Genomic DNA, 23,437 nt, shown 5'->3' with positions numbered 1-23,437 from the left:
GTTAAGCTTGCTAATCTCTCTCTCTCTCTCTCTCTCTCTCTCTCTCTCTCTCTCTCTCTCTCTCTCTCTCTCTCTCTCTCTCTCTCTCTTCATCCCCCTACCCGCTCTGTCTGCTGTCTATCTCTCTGTCCATTTCACCCTTCCTCCCTCTTCCCTAGATCCAGAGTCAGTTGCTAATAAACAAATCACTGTGACGATGCTGACTTTAAGGACTGGGAGTAGGCACCAGGAAAAAGGTGGGGAGGTATGGGAGTGGAAATGAAAGGAAGTCTCCTGATTTCTTGCAGGGTGGACCCCTGGGAGTGTTATCAGGACACGTGGCAGACCACATGTAGTGTGTTGGAACACCACCGTGACCTCATGAAGGTGAGCCACTGCAGGGGACAAGTATCATGGGGGTTCAGCAGGTGAAATGAGACTATGGGATGATAGAGCCCACAATCTGAAGCAGGAAGGGTCCTCAAAACCCATCTATTTTTATTCTCCTCATTTTTCCTTTGAAGATATCAAGACCCAGGGAGTTTAAGTGACAGGGGTAGTAAGCATCAAAAGAGGGGTTTGTACTTTTTTTTTTTTTGAGATTGTGTCTCCATAGCTCACCATGGCTAGAAGAGCAGCAGCCAATCATGGACCAATCCCAATATTGATTGGCATAGAAACTTTAACCAGCTCCATTTTTCCAACCTGGACTGGTTGGCCCCTCCTTGGGCAGTGGGGAAGCCCTCTCTGAGTAGGGGTGGGGGGAACTCTTCATATGAGTGCTAAACTCATTGCATATTCTTGATCAGCTTGAGCCCAGCTGTGGCTCAGAACTCTTAACTCAAGGGATCCATCCACCTCAGACACATGGCACCCTGCTTGGCCAGAGGTCAGGTTTGACCCCACGTCCTCTGACCCCCTGACCAGGTGAGGGGAGGGAACTGGAGGATGCCACTGGCATGAAGTGATTTAATTTTAGCACAGAGCATGAGAGCAAACCTTTTTTTGTTTTGTTTGACTTTTCAAAACAAATCCGGATTGGGATATGGGGAGAGCTAAGGACTAGGGCCTGAAGGTATGCCACCTTCTGCAGAGAATCTGATTCAGACCCTTCCTTTCCAGCCACAGTGCACTCTGGGCTGGGGTCAGATAGATGCCATACTTGTAGGAACCCATGGGGGATGGGAGAGGGAAGAAGAAGATAAAATTAGGGAAAGTTAGAAGGGAAGAGAAAAAATGGAGCCCAATGAGCACAAATCATATTAATACTGGATATTTGGGGGACTATGACTTTCCAGGGAGGACAGGCAATCAAAATCCAGGACTGCCTTGTCTATTCAAGACAACCTGTCCCTTTACCTCAACATTATCTATCCCCTATAATAGGGGTTATAGTTCACAGATCACAAAAAGTCCAAGGATAATTCAATGGCAATTTTCTTCAGTGGAAATAGAGGACAACAGTGGCTCCATTCCTGTACCCTGCCCCTTCTTCTTCTTTTTTTTTTTTAAACAGGGCAATAGGGGTTAAGTAACTTGCCCAGGGTCACACAGCTAGTAAGTGTCAAGTGTCTGAGGCCGGATTTGAACTCAGGTACTCCTGACTCCAGGGCTGGTGCTCTATCCACTGCGCCACCTAGCTGCCCCCTCCCTGCCCCTTCTTAATGATTTAAGTATACCCCCATGTATCTTAGAAAGGAATCAGCTGTGGTAAGCTCACATAATGTTTCTGTCCTAGCCCTCATGCCCAAAGAGATGGGACTTGGCTCATCCAGGCTACTCAGTATCTTTCATCACACTCACATCTTTAATCAGAAGCTTCCCTTGACTTTCTGACTTGTTGCTACTTCTGATGTTAGGGGAACAGGAAGAAACAGCAAACAGAAGGAACTATGGGGAGAGGCTGCTCTCTGAAACTTTATGTGGCTCCCTATTGCCATTATGGTGAAATACAAACACCTATGCCTAATGTAATTTGGTTCCAACCTACCTTTCTAGCCTTCTTTCACCGTCCTTCCCTTCACACATTCTAAGTCCTGGCCAAAATGTACTGTCCAATTATATCTTCTACTTGAAATTCTATGAACTCAGGTTTTGCATCTTTGTAGATTAGCTCAGCACCTGCTTTTGGTTGGGCTGGGCTGGGCTATTGGAAGGAGTCAGTGATATAATGAGCAGGTGGCAGTGGATAGAGAGCTGACCATAGAGTCTAGAAGACCTGAGTTCAAATCCAGCCTCTGACATTTACTAACTCTAGTGTGACCCTGGGCAAGTCACTTAATCTCTGTTTACCTCAGTCTCCTCAACTGTAAAATGGGGATAATAATAGCACCTATATAACAACAACTGCATCGGACTCCCAGAGTCTCCCTTTCTGACCTGCCCACACTCCAGATAACCCAGTTGCAAACAAACTGCAGCTTCGCAGCTAGGCAGCACAGTGAATAATAGAGTACTGGGCTTTGAGTCAGGAAGACTTATCTTCCTGAGTTCAAATCTGGCTTCAGATGCTTACTAGCTGTGTGACCCTGGGCAAGTCACTCAACTCCATTTGCTTCAGTTTCCTCATCTGTAAAAGGAGCTGGAGAAGGAAATGGCAAATCATTCCAGTACCTCTGCCAAGAAAACCCCAAATGGGGTCATGAAGAGTCAGACACGACTGAAATCAACAAAACAACAAAAATGTTCAAAACCTCACAGGTAAACCAAACATCCCTCTGTCCCAGCCAAGTACACAGAAATCCCAGATGCTTCTGGGGTTCCCCAACACCATTTCCTTCCCCTACCTCCACTTCAGATGGATCAGTCCAGGTTGAATTAATTCCTGCTGGAGTCTTGAGAAAATGTCCAAACGCCTCAGCTGCAGCAGTGACAGGTAGGCGGGAGAACCCCCTGCCTAGAAGGGAGAACACTGAGCTGTCTCCTCGGATCTCCTTGTCCTCTGTAACCAATAGTATCTAGCCAGAGCTCCTGGCTCGGCACTAGAGTCCCACCTGAGAGACAGACAACAACTGGCCTTAATAGTTCACACCTGCATTTGGAGAGGCGCCCAGGCAGCTGGGCTCTGTAGCTTCCCAAAAGCGGTACTAGTGAGAAATTGAATACATGGAAAGAGCTTGAAGAAGAATGGGGATAGACCCAGGAGGGGAAATGGAAATGGAGATGGAAAGCTGGGAACCATTTCTTTTCCATCCAGTGTCTAAGACAGTGTCTGATTGATCTTCCCTGGGAAGAACAAGCCAGAAGGGACTTATGTTGCTACAGGAAGGAGTGAACTAGACCAGGGCTCCTTAAACTTTTTCCATTGACGATCTCTTTTTGCCCGAGAAATTTTTACCCAGCCTCATGTATATAGGTATATGAAATAGGTATACATAACCTTTTACTGTTGCCAAATTTTTTGAGACCCCCACATGCAGTCACTCGATGCCATATGGGGTCTCCACCTACAGTTCAAGAAGTGTTGAGCTAGAGAAAAGGACAAACATCCCTAAATATTAGACTATTTTTTAAAGGGAAAAAAAAAAACCAGGCATCCATACCCAGTGTCAGGTGACCTCTGTAGATAAGTTCCCATAGTTTTTGATCATTAGGAAGACTATTGGGGTGGTATCATCCTGTTGTTCCCTCTTCTCACTTGGAAAATTACTACCCTGTAGGGAATATGTGTGTGTTGCTTATCTAGGTAAATTATGTGTGTCCACATGGGTCTGTTGTGATGTTGTTCACAGAGATATGAATATAATGTATCTCTAGGGTCTCCTTCACCTACCATTTTCCAAAAGAGGCTTTGATTCATGTCAGGAGGATAAGCAGGAGATTGGCATCAGAGGCTGACCCTCTGCTCTCCTCAAAGAAAGAGTAGAAACTAGAATTACATCTATCTGCTCCCCTAAATATTGTTAGTCTAGGGAAAATAATTTTTAGGTTCAAGTTGTGCTCCTGATTGCTATCCTTTAGGGAAGGAGTGGCTCGTGTTATTTATCCAAGGTTTGACTCACTTCCCACCCAATACCAGCTCCATAAAGACCACCTGTATAGTAAATTAATCAATTGGGGCAGCTAGGTGGTGCAGTGGATAGAGCACTGACCCTGGAGTCAGGAGGACCTGAGTTCAAATCCAGCCTCAGACCCTTGACACTTACTACCTGGGCAAGTGTGACCCTGGGCAAGTCACTTAACCCCAATTCACTCACACACACACACACACACACACACACACACACACACACACATCCCTAGGAAGTAAATGAATCCATTTATCCAAGCTAATAGGATATAGAAATCAGAGAGAATATACAGATGAGAATATACCAGATTATACACAGAGTTATTGAGCACCCTCTCCCAATGGGGATGAGATATTTCAGCTCAAATGAGAGAGTCCCAGATCTCACTCCAAAAGGGAAATTCCTTGAAATTTCTAGTGTAGTAAACTGGGATTAGGAACACGTTTGAGGTACTGGTCCCTCTACATATTACCTTTTTTCCCCAGAGTTTTTTTTTCCTTCCTGTAGAGACCTCCTTCAGAAGAAAATCTGGAACCGCAAAACCTCGTAAGCTCTCAAGTGCAATCTTTGTGACCTTGGGCTTTTGTTCCTCTGGGCTTCAGTTTCCTCCATTTCTGTAAAATGGAGGACCTAAAGTCCCTTCCAATTTTAAATCTATGCTTCCATGATCCGTTTGGAGTAGAGCCACAGCCGTGGCCCAAAGATGGCACCCATGGTACCTAACACCCAGAAGCCACTGGATAAATGATCACTTTTACATGTGTCCAGGAAGAGCCAACAGCTATGCTACTTTCAGGAACACATGTGGGGGATATGTCAGTCCCAGTCCCTGGGCTACTTAGGATCCCCTGGTAGCAGAACCTGGACAGCCAGCTAAAATGATCTGGTCTTCCTCTACGGAAGGACTGTACTCTACCGTGCCTGAAGGCTCATGGTGAAGGCTTACAAGGAAGGGGGATAAAGAGAATGAAGTTGCCCCTCAGTTTCCATCTCATCAATAGTTACTCTTATATTCCGAGGATAAATAAAACAATTTTTTCTGGGTCAGCAAAAAAGAAGATAGTGTTATCAACTCTCAGTTGTTTGGACTTCTAAAAAGGGATGTTTCTACCTGTCTTCTGTTCTATCTTAGTTCTCCTTCATTGGGTCATCATCCAATTCCCATTCTATACCCTAAATTGTGGCTGGTCCCCCAGGATCTGTTTTGCCTTCTTTTCTCTCCTTTCCTACACTCTATCCACTGGTGATCTCATCTGTTCCCATGGGTCCAATTAGCATCCCTACCCAAATCTATCAAGCATTAATCTCTCTCCTGAATTCCAATCACACATCTTCATTGCCTGTTAGAAATCTCTACCGGTGGTGCAGCAGATAGAGCACCAGCCCTGGAGTCAGGAGGACCTGAGTTCAAAACTTGACACTTACTAGCTGTGTGACCCTGGGCAAGTCACTTAACTCCAATTGCCTCACAAAAAAAGAAAGAAATTTCTACCTCTTCCCCAGTGACATCTCTATCCCTATCTTTTGGCACCTTTGCTAATTTGCTGCAGACCTGAGAGTTGTTTTGATTTGCATTTCTTTTTATTGGTGATTTGGAGCAATCTTATATGTGGTGTTAATATTTCTCAGTTCTTTTGATATGTTTGCTCATATTCCTGTGCCCACTTATCCATTGGAGGAATGACTCGTGGTCCTATATATTTATGTTACCTCCAAACGTATCTTGCATATCAATCCCTTATCAGAGATATTTGATGCAAAGATTCCTGCCCTCCCAATTAATAGTTTCCCTACTTATTCTCTCTACAATGATTTTGCTCAGTCCAGAAGGCAATTTAAATTTGGCATGTTCAAAATGGAACTAATCATCTTTCTTCTGAAACCTTCAGTTCTTTCAAACATCCTTATTTCTGGGTACTACCATCTTTGAAGCTTCCATATCCCCTACTCTTCATATCTAATCAGTTGTCTTGGCAATTCTGCCTGCACAGCATCTCTCCCATATACCACCGTCTCTCTACTCATAGAGCCACCGCCATAGTTCACATCTTCATACACACAATAATCTCTCACCTGGATGGGTTATAGGATCAGGAGGGACCAGATAGGTGGTTTATTGGGCAGAGGGGGCTCCTAGATGATGAAGCTCCCTCTACCAGTGCTATACCACACCTTCTCTGCAATGTGTAAGTTGAAAGAGTTTCCTGGAACACCAAATGCTTAAATGATTTGCCATTTGTTAGAGGAAGAATTTGAGCCAAAGTCCTCATAACATTGAGGCCAGCTCTCCAGTAACTACACCAGAAGAAGACTTTAGAATAACATCTCAATGAACACACCTGCCTCCCGTTTCTCCTCTCTCCAATCCCTTCATCATACCACTGCCAAAATGATCTTCCCAAGATGCATCTTGCCATGTCACTCTCTTGCTCAGTGAGGTCCAGTGGGCTCCCTAGTGTCTCTAGGACAAATACAAAACAAAACAAGAAAGCTTTTCAGCCTTCCACAATCTCTTTTGGGGGGGGGGCGGAGGAATGAGGGTTAAGTGACTTTCCCAAGGTCACACAGCTATTAAGTGTCAAGTGTCTCAGGCTGGATTTGAACTCAGGACCTCCTAAATCCGTGGCCAGTGCCTTATCCACTGCACCACTTAGCTGCCCCCTCCACAATATCACTCTGGCCTATCTTTCTAGTCTTATATCACAATACTCTTTGTCGCACAAACTAAGTTTCAGCCAAACTGGATCACAAGCTAGTCCTGATATTTTTACTTCCACCTCATTACCCCAATCCATCCCCCATGCCTGGGATATACTTCCTATTCAACTCTGCTGCCTCTCAGAGTCCTTCAAGGCTCAGCTCATGTGCTACCAACTCAAGAAGCCCTCCTTCATACACATCCCCCTCCTCAAATTACCTTCTGTTTTATTTCTCTGTGTGCATGTTGTATACCCTCAATTCAATGTAAGCTCATTGACCGCGGAAACTCCATTTTTTGCTTTTATATCCATAGTGCCTTTGTACCTAGCTGGTGCTTAATAAATATTTACTGAAACAAATTGAGAAGCAGCACAGGTAATAGTAATTGCTATTATAGAATTAATCAGTTATAAATAGGATACAAATTATTATATAATATGAAGTTATTATATTGAAAATAAATTATTGTTATTATTATTATTATTATAGCTGACATTTCTATAGAACCTACTTTGTGCTAAGCACTTTACAATTATCTCATTTGATCCTCACAACCACCCTGGAAGGTAGGTGCTATTATTTTCATTTTACAGATGAGGAAATTGAGGCAAACAGATTTAGTGACATGCCCCAGGTAATACAGCTAGTAAGTATCTGAGGTCAGGTTGGAACTCAGGTCTTCCTGACTTAGGGCTTAGCACTTTGTCCACTATGCCACCCAGCCACCATAATATTAAAACAATTAATAATGCAAAATCACTGGCATTTGGCTTTGAAATGCATACCCGCATACATACATGAGTGTGCTCAGACAAATTATTGCCACCCTTTGTACCTGGCTCTAATTCCTATCTGGCTTGAGGGGCAGGATGGTGTAGTAAGAGTAGCACTAGATTCTTAATCAGAGGTCCTGGATTCAAGCTTTGCTACTTCCTAGGTGGGCGATCTTGAGCAAATCCTTTCACCTCCTTGAAGCTTGGTTACCACATCTATAAAATATAATAATACATATACTACCTATGTAATGGTGTCATCTTCAAAAAAGGACTTCATCATTCTTATCAACTGTCTCATAAAGCATCCCCATACCTTTGGTCTGTCTCTTCCCATGCTTAGAACACCTTCCTCCCTCACCTCCACCTCTTAGAGGTTGTCCAACCTCCACCTGGTTGTCCTTCAACATTCAGCTCAAATGCCGCCTTCTTCAGGACGCCTTCCTTGGTCTACCCAGTTATTAGCACTGTCCCTTCTCAGGTTACCTTGCATCTACTTGGCCCGTATCTTAAACATACCAATTTATGGTCATGTTGTCTTCTATTTAGAATGTAAACTCCTTGAGGGCAGGGGGTGTTTTTGCTTTTTCTTTTTGTCCCTAACTCCTAGCATAGTCCCTGGCACTTAGTGCTTAATACATGCTTGTTAGATCATTGTAAAGCACTATATAAAGATGAAATAGTAGTAATAGTAGTAGTAGTGGTAATGGTGGTGGTGATAGTGGTAGTAGTAGAAGTATTAGTAGTAGTAGTTGTTGTTGTTGTTTGGAACCTGGCTTGGGGGGAGAGGGGTGTCCATGTGATTCACAAAACAGATAGATAGATAGATAGATAGACAGACAGACAGACAGGTATAGACATAGATATAATAGATGAGATTTTTCCTTCATAGATAAGAGCATAGATTTAAAGCTGAAAAGGACTTTAAAAGTCAGATTTTATAGGTGAGACAATCGAAGCCCAATAGATTAAATAACTTCTCTAAGATTGCATAGGTAGTAAGTGGTATGGGCAAAATTTGAACCCAGGTTCTCTAAAGCCATATCTAGTGTTTTCTTTCCTACTGTACCATTCTTTCTCATTCATTGAAAATTCTTTAGTGATGTTATTGACTCTGAGGTTTTTTTCCTGTTCTCTAGAGAGTGACTGGTTGCATTCTTTCCAATGTCAACACACCTTCCATGACCCCGGTAATTGGACAGCCACAACATGAGACATCCCAGCCCATTTATCAGAACAACAATGTGCCCACTAAGCCCACTGCAGGTAAGTCCTGACCCAGAGTGAGAAGCCTTGAAAGAGTGTCAAAATTAAAAAGTATGCCAAGAAAATGATCCTAAACTTGGGAGGTACAGAGGATGGAGGAAATGGAAGAACCTTGTTTGCATCTGGAATAGAAAGGGGAATGATTTCTCCTTGGAACGTCAACAGTATTGGTGCTGGATCATTTAAATCGTCATTTGCACGTATTTTTGTAAGTTAGATATTAATGTGGTCTCTCTTCTGGTATCTAGATACCATGAACTTAGATATCTTTAAAATAAAAGGAATTCTCTAGGTCTCCCCATGCATGCCCCTCTTGCTTCACGCTGTTGTCAGTGATTTCCATGCTGGTGAGTCACAGAGTTGGAGACTCATAGAATAAAGAGTCGGAAGACCATCTAATTCAACCCTCGTCCAAAACACGAATCCCGACTACAGTATTCTTGACTTGTGGGACTATCTCTTAAAGACCTCTTGTGAAGAGGAAGTATCATTCATGTGTCTATGTTTAAGAGTATGTCTTGGTTCAAAAAGTGCTTGGGAAAGAAAGATATGTGTTGGGGGTAGGTGCGTGAGTATTTACTTGGGATTGTGGGGATTCTCCCTTGAGTTTTCTGACAGGAGTTTTCAAATCTTGTTCAGCATGTACCGATTCACAGTGAAAGAAGGCATTTGGCCACTAGACCTTCTCCAGAGTTTCCAGGATATGGTGACCACATTTTCTTCAGCTAATATTAGATAAATATTAGGGTGATTGGGTAGAAGATGGGAAGACTCAGGCCATCTCCCTTACGCATAGCTCCAAGCCTGAGTCCCAAAGCTGTGTCATTGAAGAAAAGGCTCTTGGAAATCTCAGTCCTGGTTGGGAAGAAGGAAAGAATGGATCAGTCATTGTCTCTGGAGCATTAAAATCCTAGGCTTCTACATATTGAGCCAAAAAACCCCAGGAGGACACTAAGGCAGAATCGAAATGACTTGCCCAGGGTCACACAGCTAGTCAGTGTCTGAGGCCTGATTTGAACTTAGATCTTCCTGACTTTAGGCCCAGTGAGCTATCTACTGCTTCAGTGGAGTGCAGGGAAGGGAACTTTCTTGTCATATTTCTCTTTTCCCTCTTCTTTCTTTTTCCCATAATCCAACCTTGGGTATATCACTGTCTTAGATGTTTCCATGGAGGCCACAGCCCCTGAGTAAGTATCCGTCTTTCTTTCTTCCACAGCAAAGATCTTGGGGAAGGTGGGAGAAAGCCTGAGCCGAATTTGTTGTGTCCGTCCACCCGTGGAACGTTTCACTTTTGTTGGTAAGTGGCGAAGAACCTTCTCTCCCCAGTTCCTTTTCAGTGCTTTGCTCTCTTCCCCTTGAAGCTCTTTTCCTGCCCTCCCACCACATTCCTTTTCTCTCCTTCCCATCCCCATCATTTGGAGGCCACCTGTTTCCTCTCCACAGAGCCCACAGACATCTGAAGGCCTCCCCAAGGAGCCACATGAATTCTGTGCCTCAGAACTCTTGATACCCAGACATAGCTCTTGATGCTGAGAGCAGGTGTTGCCACTAATAAGCTGAAAGAGAGGGGCTTCCTTTTCCCTTACAGAACTAGACTGTAGGCTTCCTTTGGAGAAGCTTGCTTATCCCAAGGACTGAGAGCAAGTGTAGATAGCCAAGGCAGCTGTGGATCTTGTTTTCTGGGAACCCAACATTTAACTCAATGGACAGAGCAAGTCTCACAATGAACAGAACAAATGAAATATTCCCTCTTGGGGCACTAATGCCTTTGGGAGTATTCTCTGTTCTTTCTCAAATTTCCAACCTCAGGCCTCTTGGGTTGGGATCAAATAGAATTTGATAATTGGGGAGGATGGCAGAAAACCAAAGCGTGTGTGCGTGTATATGTAGGTATGTGTGTGTGTGCATGTATGTGCGTATGTATAAGGGTGCATTTATCTGAGAAAGGCAAAGAGATGTCCAAAGCTTTCTAAGTGTCATGAGGAACTTCTGCCACAAACAGGTAGTAAGGCAAACACTAGACTGAACGCCACCAGAGGTGTCAGCTGCCTACCATCTTTGCAGCTGTCCTAAAAAGAGAAGGATGGCTCCTCATTAGTCTTTATGGGTTGTCTCCTCCATGACATAGACATAACTCATATGGGCAGCTCCCTTCCCTCCATAGGGAAGGGAAAAGAAACCCTTCTGGGCATCATCCTAAAAATTCTTTCTGTTTGCCCATCATTGGTTCAGTAGTTTGGGATGTACCCAGTCTGAAGTGCCCAGTTATTTTTAGCCTTGATTAGTCTCTCCTGTCGGGGTCTCTCCTCAGCTTCCTAGACATTCAGATAAGCAAGTCTGGTGCCCTCAATGAGCCTAAAGATGGGCTGCTCCCTAGAGCTTCCTTCTGTCCTCTTTTCTTCCCACAGATGAGAATGCCAATCTAGGAACAGTCATGCGGTATGAAGAAATTGGTGAGTAGGATGGCGAAGCAGGGTTGGGCGGGGTTGAGCCTAAAACAGCTCAAACATAGGACTGAGGTGGGGAGGGCAAATGGCCAATATTTAATCACAGAAGTCAGCTGGTGAGTCTACTATGTGCCAGGCTCTATGCTAAGTTCTGGGGGTATAAATTGAGGTACAAGATAGTCCCTACTCACAATCTAATGAGGGAGACCATGCAAACAACTGGAAACACACAATCCATGTACAAGATAAAGTGGAAATAATCAACAGAGGGAAGTATTAAAATTAAGAGCGGTTGGAAAAGGGGGAGATTTTAGCTGGGACTTAAAAGAAGTCAGGAACTAGAGATGAGGAAGAAGTATATTCCAGCATGGCTGACACCCCCCCCCCTTTCTTTTTAGTTTTGATCTTGAGGTAGCCGGATGGCTCAGTGGGTAGAACACTGGGTCTGGAGTCAGGAAGACCTGAGTTCAACTCTAGCCTCAGACACCTACTAGTTGTGTGACCCCAGGCAAGTCACTTAACTTGTTTGCCTTAAGCCACTGGAGAAGGAAATGGCAAAGCATGCCAAGAAAGCCCATGGACAGTATTGGCATGCTATGGTACACAGGGTCACAATGAGTTGGATATCACTGAAAAACAACACAGAGAAGAGGCAGGGGAAGTAGGGCAGAGATATTTGCATTTGCAAGTAACAGCAAATTCAGAAAAGTCATTCTTTTTTCCTCTAGAACCAATGGGCACCTTTCTTTCCCAAGGTCATATTCCCAAGTTATTTCCCCAAAACAACACCCCAAGCCTTGGAGTTAGGCCAGATTCCAAATAACAGGCAATTTTCACTTTAGTGTCTCTCCCCCAGGTATGAGAATTGAAAGTCAGGTTTCAGTGAGAGCACAAAATGAACTTCCCTATCTCCAGGAGCTTTGGAAAACATGCAAATAAAACCTAGAAAAAATATATTCTCCACATTTTACATCAAGAGTAGGCAGCATTTAAAGTAAGGATAAGATGGGATACCTAGAACTATCCTCTCACCTTTGTTAAATCTATGGGAGCTGACAAGCCATCCCATAGCCTCCCCTTTTCCAAACAAAAGGATGCACCAAATACCGCCCCCTACACACATATAAATACTCTCATAACTAGTGATCAGAGCCCCCACTCCTACCCCATCCCCCACTCCCAGTACCATTTACTTTTTTAAAAACAGCTTCTCATTGGAGAGGACAGAGAACTAGACGCAGAAAGCCTGAGTGCGAGTCCTCACTCACTCTGCAGCTTACTAGCTATGTGGCCTTGGACAAAGCACTTCATTCTCTCTGTGCCTCAGTTTGACTGTCCATGGAATGAGGGGGTTGGATCATATCTCTAAGGTCCCTTCCAGCTCGAACTTTCTGTGATGGGTTTGGATCAGGCATTGGATCCATTTTAAAGAGGCCATTCCAGGTCTCAGGAGAAATGCAGTTACTACTTTTGCAGTAAGAGCTATTTTTCTCTGGCCTGAGTTGGATAGATAAATGAAGCCTCACTTGCTGCTGGGCTTTCTACTTTTTCCTCTTCTTTGATCAATAAATCAACAAGCATTGATCAAGTGCCTCCTATATGCTAGGCACCAATGCTAGACACTGGGGATGCGAATGCAAAAGTAGTAGTAGCTAATCGCTGCCCTCAAGGAGCACACAGTCTAACAGATGCGCTCTAATTCTTACATAGCCTCCTACTCCTTGATCCTCTAGGACACTCAGAAGGTGTGAGAGTGACAAGAGGCAAGAGGATAAGGTAGAAAGAGCTGAACACGTGCATTCCTCTTTGCCAGTTTCCTCCTCATCATAACCCCTTACTGAAGAAATGGCCCCTTCCCAGAATTCCTTCCCCCTCAGGGTTCAGAGCACTGTACAGAGATGACCTCGTTCTTCCTTGAAGTAAAGGAGGCAAGATTGTAAGTAGAATGAGCACATAGTCCTACTGCCCTCTCTCCTGGGCAAAACACAGTAACTTGCCCAAGGTGTGTTGGTGGCAAAGCTGGGCAGTGAAACCCACCATCTCTGGTTTTCCCAGAGCATGCCACCTTTTCATTTATTACTGAGCCCTCTCTTTTAGCTGAGATTCAGTCAGGAGGTATGTGCCTAGGAGAGAAGTACAGTTAACAAAGGTTATCCACCCAGACCCAGGCATTTCTTGCTTCAAGATGAATGCCTTTTGGGGGCAGCTAGATGGCGCAGTGGATAGAGCACCGGCCCTGGATTCAGGAGGACCTGAGTTCAAATCCGGCCTCAGACACTTGACACTTACTAGCTGTGTGACCCTGGGCAAGTCACTTAACCCCCATTGCCCCCCCCCCAAAAAAAGATGAATGCCTTTTCTCTTACATAGAAAATATGTATTAAATGCTCATTCATTCATTCACGAAGAATTGTCAGCCCAGGTACTGGGCTTCTTTGGGAGGGAATGTCAAGGGAGAGGGGGCATTCTGTAGACCCATAGATTTTAGACCCAAAAGAGGCCTAAGGAATCATTCAGTTCAAACAACCTTTTCATCTCACTTCAAAAGAAGAAACGATGACCCTGACAAGGAAAGTGATTTCCCAAAGTCACATAGCAACTCATGGTAGAGTTGGAACTAGAACCCAGATCTCCATTCCTGTTCAGCCCAGTCTGGCACTTCTATCTTCAGACTGTACAATAGGAAGATAGAAAAGGGAGCCATTCTTCCTTAAAATTACTATGTTGCAGTACAGCTAGGTGGCACAGTGTATAGAGCTCGGGCCCTGGAGTCAGGAGTACCTGAGTTCAAATCCAACCTCAGACACTTGATACTTACTAGCTGTGTGACCCTAGGCAAGTCATTTAACCCCAATTGCCTCACCAAAAAAAATCACTATGTTGAAGCTTCCATCACAGTATTTGACATTTCTTTCACCCTTCACGAGAAGGCAAAAGCTGTTTATAATTTCCCAATTAGCATCAGTGGTCCCAGTTTCATAATACTTCTTCAGATGATTGTTCACTTAGGGGTCCCCCCAACCCAAAGGCTTAGGGATTGAATGCACACCTTTTCTCTTTGGCTGGAAGTCTTCCCAATCGTGAGTCTACTGGGTGGAACTACTGCTGCCCTCCAGTGACCACAGGTGGTATTGTGCACAGGTAGCCGGTCCTCAGCTAAACTGTTTTAACACTGGAAGCTCTCACTTTTATCTTCTGTCTCCTTTAAAATTTCTCACATTACACAGGGTGAGAGAGTGAGTCACTGGCTCAGTGCAGGAGAGAGAATAATATTAATGGGCAGAGAGGAAGTGGAGAGAGAATAATTTCCCTGGGGAGGCTTCCAAATTTAGCCTTTAGAAAATCAGTCACAACCCCTGAAGTGCTTTGCAGGTAGTTAACCCTGCATGTCTGAATGGGACAAAAAGAGCACTATGGAGACTGTAGAAAAAAGCCAACTGGGTCCCCACCTGGGACATCAAACTAGATTCACTTCTCATGGTGTAAAGCAGGACCATAGCAGATGTCTAGGGAAAAGACTTTTGCTGGTGCTTCCTCTTACTCAGACAGTCTGAAATGAACAACTTCAGACCGCCAAGGGAGGCCTCCATCATTGGACTCTCCAGGGCAATGTTAGATGAGTAGCTGAATCCCCAAAATGGGGGACCAGACAAGGCAATCAACAGGATGCAGGGGGTAGCCCAGTCTGTCCTGAGTTCTAGACCCAATTCTACCACTTACTAGCTGTGTAACCTTGCAGGAAATCACTTCACCTGGGCTTTATTTACCTCATCTGCAAAATACACCTGTGGTCCAACCCTGAAGTAGATTGAGAGCTTTGAGCAAGGAATTTTAGCTTCTACAAATTTTAGGTCTCAATGGGACTTTAGAAACAATCTAGTCCAAACACTTAAATTTTTAGATTTTTTTTTTTTTGGTTACAATTAATTTTTTTTTTAAGAGGCAACTAGGTGGTACAGTGGATGGAGCACCAGACCTGGAATCAGGAAGACTTGAATTCAAATCTGGCCTTAGACACTTACCGTGTGACTCTGGGCAAGTCATTTATTAAACTACTCTCAGATTCATTTTCCTTATCTAGAAAATAGGAATAATCACAGCTCTTGCCACACTTCAGAGGCTGTAGAACATTGGCTCTGGAGTCAGTCAGATTTGTGTTATAATCCCAGATCTCCTCCCTCACTACCTATGTGACTTTGGGCAAGTAATATCACCTTCTGGAAGTCTCAGTTTCCTTCTCCATAAAAAAGAAGTTAGGGGCAGCTAGGTGGTGCAGTGGATAAAGCACCAGCCCTGGACTCAGGAGGACCTGAGTTCAAATCCAGCCTCAGACACTTGACACTAGCTGTGTGACCCTGGGCAAGTCACTTAACCCCAATTGCCTCACCAAAAAAAAAAAAAAAGGAAGTTAGATCAGGTGGCCTTTGAAGCCCTTCCCAGATCTAAAGCTATAAGCCTCCAGTGTGGAGGCAACTAGGTGGCAAGGTGGATAAAGTACTGGCCCTGGATTCAGAAGGACCTGAGTTCAAATCTGGCCTCAGACACTTGACACTTACTAGCTGTGTGACCCTGGGCAAGTCACTTAACCCTCATTGCCCTGCAAAAAAAGAAAGAAAAATTTATATGAAGCGCCTTGTAAACCCAGTGCTGTATGGATTTCAGTTGTTAGTATTATTATTTCCTAGAGGGCGTGGTCTGGGATGCATCCACTCATCTGGCATCATCACTAGGAAGGGTCCCTGGACTCCGGAGGACCAGGGCTAGCCAGAGGGGCTGGCCTGGGGGGTGGGGAAGGAAAGGGGGTTGAATGCATCCTCAGAGGAAGTGGCCTCAGAGTTGGATGGGTTCCTGTGTTTCCCGTGCGTGCTCTCTGTTCCCTTTCCAAAGTCTTGTTTCCTCTCCCCAGAGCTCCGCATCTTGCTGCTGTGCGGCAGTGACCTTCTGGAATCCTTCTGCATCCCTGGGCTCTGGAATGAGGCCGACGTGAGTAAGATGCTACTGCCCGCCCGGAAGAGACGGGGGTCTCTTCCTCTTTCCCTCCCCTCCCGCTCCTCCCTCTGTGCTTCACTTGGGCTGCTCTCACCTACCCCGACCTTTCCTTTGACACCCTGTTCCCAGGACCTTGGACCAGCCGTTGACAGGGAAGAGAAAAATCGGCGCGCCGAAGCTTCCTCTCCTGTTTAATTTGTATACACCCTCCTCCTTTTCAGTTTCCTCATCTGGCAAATGAGGGGGTTACACGTGATGACCTCGGAGGTCCCTGACGGCTTTAAATCTACGGTCCTGTGATCCTCCTCTTCTTCCTCCTCCTCATTCATACTCCCCTAGGGGTCCTGGGAAAATCATGATCTGCCTTGGAAACATCTCATTTGGAGCTTCAAAAACAAAAACAACCCCACGCAAATGGGAGAGGTCCAAAGCCCCCACAGCAGGGCACAACTTTCTTCTCTTCCCTCCTCTTCTGTTCTTTAATAATGATAATGGCTAGCTTTTATAGAACACTTTAAGTTTTGCAAAGCACTCTACACATATTATCTTATTTGATCTTCACAACTGTCCCGGGAGGGAAATCTTATTATTATTCCCATTTCCCAGATGAGGAAACCGAGGTAGACAATTACGATTAAGTGACTTGCCCCAGGTCCTATAGCTAGTAAAGTCTCTGAGGTTGTATTTGAACTCAGTTCTTTCTGATTCCAGAAAGCTAGATAACTAGATCACCTAGCTATCTAACTCTAACTACATTTCTTTTTTGTTTTGTTTTGTTTTGTTTTGTTTTGTTTTGTTTTGTTTTTGCGGGGCAATGAGGGTTAAGTGATTTGCCCAGGGTCACACAGCTAGTGTCAAGTGTCTGAGGCTGGATTTGAACTCAGGTCCTCCTGAATCCAGGGCTGATGCTTTATCCACTGCCACCTAGCTGCCCCCTCCAGTTCTTTACCTCATCATTCCCACACCTCAGGAGAGGACTCTCCCCACCCCAATCCCAGAGATCTCTTTTGAAAAGGGCTACCTATTACCATAGTATACACCTCTGCATGGGAGGAGAAAGGGAAGGATAGAAAACGAATAGCCAACATAGGGTGAGTGGGACTTTTCTGCTCTGGACTTGGGGACTTTCAAATGAAATCATACTTGTAAATGAAATATTTATAAAGTGCTTAGCACATTGTAGGTGCTTAATAAATGCTTGTTCCCTTTTCTACTGGAGTCAACTTTACCTACTTTAAAGAAGTAAGAAGGTTCAGCTCCCCTCTCCCTCCAAAAAAGTGTTGGCCAGTACAATACTAATGTATTCAGATAATTCATTCAGCAAGTCTTTGTTATACGGGGTGGGCCGAAAGTCATGAAGGGATTTCAATATTTAATAATTCCTTTATTTTTTGTTTATAATTTACAACACCACAGCATCATATAAAACATATATAGGAAATAAATATGTATATATAGGAAATAAAGAAAAATAATTTTCAAAAGTTATTAAAACATCAGACCTTTTCTCGACTTTTGGCCCAACCTCTACTTATACAGCATGTACTGAGCAGCAGAGACTGTAAGAGAGAGGAATCAAACATGGCCCACTGTCATTTTCTAAGTCAGTATACAGCCTGATCCTTATGGATCATTTAGTTGCCCATTTAGTGGCCTGTTTCTAAGTTTAAAGCCATTACTTTAAGAGATATTGGATTGTAAATTCCTTGAGAACAAATAGAATCATTTTAATTTTTGTATCTCTAGTTTTATGCACTGGGGCAAAGGACTCTATACAGTATCCTTGGGTTCAGTTCATGAAACTGGGCATACCAAGATAAAAAATGACACTGGCAGGAGAAAAGATTTAATTTATGTCATCAAAAACATTCATTTTTTAGACCATGAGTTCTTAAACTTTTTTCACTCATGACCCCTTTTTGCCCAAGAAATTTTTACATGATCCCAGATATATAGGTAAATAATACAACCTTTTACTGTTGCCAAATTTTTTGCAACCCCCACATTCAGTTCTGAGGACCCCATATGAGGTCTTGACCCACAGATAGGTTTTAGACTGAAAATGTAACTTCAATAGAGAGCTTCTGACAAGGAAACTCCCTTAGGCAACACAGATCAACACCCATTTTTATACATGGAGCCTTAGAGATTATGACTTTCCCAGTGGTTTATTTGTCTGAGGAGGGACATGAACTCAGATGTTCTTGACTTTGGAGGCCAACTCTTTATCCACTAATTCTGCCTCTCCCATCAAAGAAATACAGGATTAAAAAAAATAAAATAAGTCAGGGATAAGTAAGTAATGGACAGCCCTGAATCCTCCATTAGTATCCTTGTGATGTTAATAGAAACTTGAGGAAGGCACCCAGCACATCGAGAAGATGGGAGTCAAACAGGTTGGGCAGAAAGGGAACCTACATCATTGGAGGGAATGAACTCCCAAATCCACTGGAGTATTGGACCTTGCCCAGCATTTGCCTGAGTACCTTAAATGCCTGCTGGACTAATTGAATTGATCCAAAGAAGTAGAACACATAGTCCTTGCCCTTAGGGGGCTTACAGTCTAGACAAACACAGAATACTGAACTAATAACACAGTATCATACAGTTTTTGCCAACACAATTAGTGCTCATGGAATTCCAGGGAGGGAGAGGAGACTGCGGGTGGAAGTGAGAAGAGAAGGCTATGATTTGAGATGAAGATTAAGGACAAGGAACTTTTAATGTCTAGTTCGAGTTTCAATGGAAACATTTCCAATCAGGGCCCTGTCCTTCCTTGTTAGGTGGGGGGCAGCCCAGCCCCGAAGAAATTACACTGTGTTTGCCACCAAACCCCTCTCCACCCTGCCACCCCCCAAACAATATTTTTATTCAAAGAAAAAAAAACACTTCAACCCACCCACCCCCGCCCCCTTTAGTTCTGGTTTAGTGTTTTAATTAATGATCCTTCCTTTCCTGGGCTTCAAAGGATCCTTCAAAGGTAAAAACGTAATGTTTGCCAAGTTCTGAAAGAGTGGTTGGAGGAGGCTTCCCAGGTAGCGCAGACCGCAGCTGTCATCCCAGCCTCCTTGTTCTGGGGCAGCAATGAGGGGAACAATAGTAACAATAATCACTGATATTTATAGGGGTTTGGAAAGCTATCTCAAAGTGGAAAGGACTGCCTTGGGAGGAATTTTCCTCTCTCTGGAAAACTGCATTTGAAACCATAAATGAGTGTAGAATTCAACCAATAGTCACTGGTCAACATACTGAAGTGGCTGCTAGCAATTGCTCCAATCAGTTCTTCTAGCCAAGCTTTATAAGTCAGGCAAATGTTATGCACATCTCAGCAACCTTCTTTAGACAGAAGTGAGAGCCCCTATGGGCAGCTAGGTGGCTCAGGGGATAGAATGCTGGGCCTAGAGTCAGGAACTCATTTTCCAGAATCCAAATCTGGCATTGGGGATTGTTCGTGTCACCCTGGACAAGTCACTTCACCCTGTTTGCCTCAGTTTCCTCATCTGTAAATGTGCCCGGCAAACCACTCCCAGGATCTTGGCCAAGAAAACCCCAAATGGGGTCACAAGGCCGAACAATGATAATGACAGGTGTGAAAAAAAAAAACACCAGAATTTCAAGGCTCAGATTCTGAACCTTTTTTGAGTTCCCAAGTTGTGTGACTCATGCAGTTTCTAGTGGACAAAAAGTTTTCAGTTGGATCCCTCTCTATCTTGACCATCTTCTCTTTCTTCCACATCAGTCTGTAAACATTTATTCAACAGGCTCTAAACTCCTCTTAGTCAGTGGGGAAAACCAGCCGCTAAAGAAATGAGGCCATCTTTCCTTCCTTCAGTCCTTCATATTGTCTGAGCACCCCACAACCCTCCACTTCCCTCCCCCTAACGAGCTGACGAATCCTTTAGATATTAATTGGGGCCCTTCATGGGATATCTCCGACCTGCCCTGAGTCATGCTTGTCTCTGTTTAAGTTGGACCCCCAGCCCCAGTGGAATTTAGACTTCTTAAGGACAGGAAATGTTTTGGCTTTGTTTTCATATATGCCCTCCACGCTGTTCTTCCACACTGCAGTGGACCTGTGATCTTATTCAACATGAGTACAAAGTAAATCCAGCAACCACTGTCCTCCCCATGACTGTTCTCTCCCTCCTCCGATGCTTAGCTTCCAGTCTACTTGAGGCCTTCTCTGATCACCTAGCTGCTAGCACCCCCTACCCTAAAGTACCTTGCATTTACTGTGTGTATATGTATGTGGATGTATGTAAATGTATGGGTATTTACTTATATATGTGTGTGGTGTTTGCCCCCTATAGAATGTAAATTAGTTGAGGGTACGGAGTGTTTCATTTTTGTTTTTCTATGCCAAGTATGTCCCTGGCACATAGTAGGCACTTAATAAATGGTGGCCCATTCATTCATGGGGTAGTCCTTGTTGTAAGATGAAGCACAGGTATGCCTTATTGTCCTATATGGCTCTTGTCCGTGTTCTGCCAAGAAGATAACGATCTTTTGTTGCTGTTCGGTTGTTTCAGTGATATCTAACTCTTCATCACCTCATTTGGGGTTTTCTTGGCAAAGATCCTGGAGTAGTTTGCCATTTCCTTCTCCAGCTCATTTTACAGATGAGGAAACTGAGACAAACAGGGTTAAGTGACTTGCCCAGGGTCACACAGCTAGTAAGTGTCTGAGGCCGGATTTGAACTCAGGTCTTCCTAACTCCAGACCCAGTATTCTTATCTACTGCCCTAATAACAGTTCTATTGAACCCAATTATCACTATTGTTTAAAATTGTTTGAGAATCAGAAGGCAGTTTCAGAATCTGAGTCCTAAAATTCAGGGCAGTTTTCATACCCAAGGTAGGGGTGGGGGGGCCTCTCTATTGTGTTAACAGAATCTTCCACAGATGGTCTGCTCAACCTGCTTTGGGGGAGGTGGGTCTCCCTTTTGAGTGCCTTCCTCACTGAGCTTGCCTTTGTCTACTTTGTAGGTAACTGATATATACCTGGTCGTTTATATATTGTCTTCTTGAGGGTAGGGATTTTTGCCTCTCTTTGTATCCTCAAATGCTCAGCACAGTACCTCCCATTTAGTAAGCCCTTAAAAGGATAGTTGACTGACTACCTGAAACTATTTGTTTATATGTTGCTGTCCCCACATGAGCAGTACACCCGATTTTCCAGTTCCATCTCTTTGAGGGTACCTCCTATGACTCTTCTGGAGCATAATTCTTCATTAGTAATATGCTGTAACCTATTTATATCCGCCTTAGATCTCTCCATTATTCTTTGGCTGATTTACAAATTTAATTCTTTGAATGCTGGCTTTCCATGATTTACAACCATGTGTCATCAGCAGAAGAGTATTGGTTGTTTTTTTTTAATGGGCTTTTGTTTTGGGCAGAATATTGAGGTCAGTGAGAGACCTACATCCTTTCCCAAAACAACTCTGCCTTCCCCACAACTCCTCCTTGAAAACAGTTCTTGGCCAAGTTCATTGTCCCTCTGATGTGTCTGTCCAGGACTGAGGGACTAGTACTAAGCACCACGTAAATTGCTTTTTGGACAAATGTCACCTACTTCATTTTCCTTGTGTGGAGAATGAATCTGAATTCTCCTGGGATTATGGACTGGTTCTACAATGTTCAATGAAACTCAGTTCAGTGAAGATTAAGTAAGAACAGGGCCTGGGACTGGAGCTATGATTTCAATGGTGTAGGGAACTCCCAGGTGAAGAACTTCCCTCTACATGTGCAAGTTGGTAACTTCTTTGCAACTCAGAGTCTTGGAAAGTTTTTCTTCACTGAGAGACTTAATTAGAGCATTGTATATGAGAGGAAGAATTTGAACCCAGGTCTTCAGGGTCAAATCTCTATTTGCCATGCCACATGGCTGGTTCATTTATTAACCACCTTCTATATCCAAAGCTCTGTGCTAGGTGCAGGGAATACAAAGACCAACACTGGCCCTGTCCTCAGAGGGTTTACATTCTACTGGGGAGATACAACATCTATAAAATCAGAATGACCAAGGGAAAGAACACTATTAATGGGGAGAGGGATTAGGGAACAGAGGTGAGAGAAGGACCAAGGAAGGAGTGAGCCTGAAACTGATCGAATGAAATACTGTATAGGGTGTTGGTCTAATATATAAACTTTAATAGCTTAGAATTGAACTAAGACTTTTGGGACATGCAGTATATAAATTGCTTTGCAGACCTTAAAATGCTATCTAAAGATCCGCCTGTATTATTATCCTTGAAGGAGAAGAGGATTCTGGGAGGTGGAGATGAAGAAAGCACAAGGTACTGGCACAAAGACTTGTATGAGTGCACACAGGCAGGAAATGGAGTACCATATTTAAGAAAGGGTTCAAAGAGTGGTTTGATGGGAATAGAGAGTTCATGAATGGGAATTGTACAAAATAAGGCTGGAAAGGTAAGTAGGAATTAGCCTTAACTGTTGGGTGAAGAATGGGGAACCCCTGAAGGTTTCAAGTGACATGGTCACTTAGGCAGATGATTTTAGTGGTTTTATAGAGGAGGGATTGAAGAAGGGGAGAGATTGGAAATAGGGAGACCAAGTAGGAGAGAATTACAGCTGTTCACAAAAGAGGTACCAAGAGTCTGAACAAAGGTGGTGGCTATGGGAATGTAGAGAAGGATGGATTTGAGGAATGTGCTAGAAGGAGAATTGACAAGGCTTGGTAACTATGGGATGAAAGATAGCAAAGAGTTGAGTATGATACAGATTATCATCGATCTGGGTGACAGGAATGATAGTGTTGATCCCAACAAAAATAGAGAAGTTTGGAGAGGTGTAGGGGAGAAGATAATTCCATTTTGCACATGTTGAGGTTGAGATAACCAGAGATAATGTGAATTTATGCCTTTCAGACTCCAGTACAACCAGTGGCCCAGTGGATAGAGTGCCAGGCCTATAGTTCAGGAAGACTCCTCTCCCTGAGTTCAAATCTGGCCTCAGACACTGTCTAGCTGTGTGACCCTGGGAAAGTCACTTAACTCTGTTTGCTTCAGTTTCCTCATTTGTAAAGTGAACTGGAGAAGGAAATGTCAAACCCCTCTTGTCTTTTTCCAAGAAATCTCCAAATGAGATCACAAAGAGTCGGACATCACTCAAAAGCAACTAAACAACAACGACTTTCTAACTCCCAGCCCAGAGCTCTATCCACTGAGCCACCTACATGCCTTTGAGGTTGTCTAGCTATTTGACACCTCCTAGGAATTTCTACTTTAAAGCATCTACTCTCCCTTCTCCCC

At 43.8% G+C, this 23,437-nt stretch overlaps 1 protein-coding gene across 1 annotated transcript in view; it reads left to right on the top strand.

Annotated features, from left to right (window-relative positions):
- NMNAT2 (nicotinamide nucleotide adenylyltransferase 2) overlaps nt 1-23,437 on the top strand; it is a 199,199-nt gene that overhangs the window by 155,181 nt on the left and 20,581 nt on the right. Inside the window, exons 4-8 of the mRNA XM_044004197.1 lie at nt 288-366; nt 8,602-8,728; nt 9,945-10,025; nt 11,137-11,181; nt 16,082-16,158. Of these exons, the coding sequence (XP_043860132.1) occupies nt 288-366; nt 8,602-8,728; nt 9,945-10,025; nt 11,137-11,181; nt 16,082-16,158 (409 nt within the window). The remainder of the gene's footprint in view (nt 1-287; nt 367-8,601; nt 8,729-9,944; nt 10,026-11,136; nt 11,182-16,081; nt 16,159-23,437) is intronic.

This window comes from Dromiciops gliroides, chromosome 4, assembly GCF_019393635.1.
Source record: "Dromiciops gliroides isolate mDroGli1 chromosome 4, mDroGli1.pri, whole genome shotgun sequence".
Lineage (NCBI taxonomy): Eukaryota > Metazoa > Chordata > Mammalia > Microbiotheria > Microbiotheriidae > Dromiciops > Dromiciops gliroides.
This window is presented reverse-complemented; position numbering and strand designations above follow the sequence as displayed.